General features: G+C 26.8%; 1 protein-coding gene across 2 annotated transcripts in view; it reads right to left on the bottom strand.

Annotated features, from left to right (window-relative positions):
- LOC106873941 (homeobox protein OTX2-like) overlaps positions 1 to 950 on the bottom strand; it is a 170,970-nt gene that overhangs the window by 140,458 nt on the left and 29,562 nt on the right. Inside the window, 1 exon segment of one of the 2 annotated variants that reach the window (NM_001323788.1) lies at positions 346 to 390. The exons of the other annotated variant lie outside the window; for it this stretch is intronic. Coding sequence (NP_001310717.1) covers positions 346 to 390 — 45 coding nt within the window. 2 annotated transcript variants of the gene reach the window in all.

Genomic DNA, 950 nt, shown 5'->3' with positions numbered 1-950 from the left:
ATATATATATATATATATATATACATATATCTTTGCAGTTATATGTGTATAAATATATGAGTGTATTTATGTATGTGTGCGTATGTGTGTGCGTGCGTTCATGCAACTACGTGTGTACATAAATACATATACAATTTCTATAGGCAAACACGTGTATGTGTGTGTTTTGTTTGTGCATATATGCGTACGTTTATGTGCAGTCGTGCGCATATTATATAATTTAACTGTGGAATCCTTGCAAACGTTTAGAAACGGACAAACAACGTTATATTCAGTTTACTTAATTACGTATTTGTAATTATGACACAATAATTGTACATATATTATTAAGTATAAAAATCTTACTTCGAACATCTACGACCTGGTCACTGATAACCCACTTCAGAGTATCTGAAATACATTGAGTAGAGTATCAGTGAAAAGATCGTAGATGAATAACAAAATGCTTTGATACCCAATAACATTATAAACACATTTATTATATAAATCACATAAATAAAAATTTATACGGCAGTTTGTATGAAATATGAAAAGGCAAAATCTACATAGACTAACAAATTCAAGAGTTATTTTCAAATTAGTTCAACTCAATATACATTTAGCAATTTAACATAAAATATCAAATATCTTACAATGTAGGAAAATAACAAACAACCACAATAAATATATACAATTAGGAACCCTCTCTATGTATGTATATATGTGTGTGTATGCATATATATATATACGTATATATGTATATATATGCATTATATGTGTATGTATGTATGGTTGTATAATATATATATATATATATATATATATACACACTAGTTTTTTTTTTCTATAATATAATTTCTGTACATCACTTCCAAACCTTCCAATATATATTAATGTAATATAAAGCTGAAGCAAATTAACACCAAATATACAGTGCGTGTGTTTTTATTGGCTAAACTGGCAATATGACC

The sequence above is a fragment of the Octopus bimaculoides genome, chromosome 16, assembly GCF_001194135.2.
Source record: "Octopus bimaculoides isolate UCB-OBI-ISO-001 chromosome 16, ASM119413v2, whole genome shotgun sequence".
NCBI classification, from domain to species: Eukaryota; Metazoa; Mollusca; class Cephalopoda; order Octopoda; family Octopodidae; genus Octopus; species Octopus bimaculoides.
Note: the sequence above shows the minus strand (reverse complement) of the source record. Positions and strands in the feature narration are given on the sequence as shown.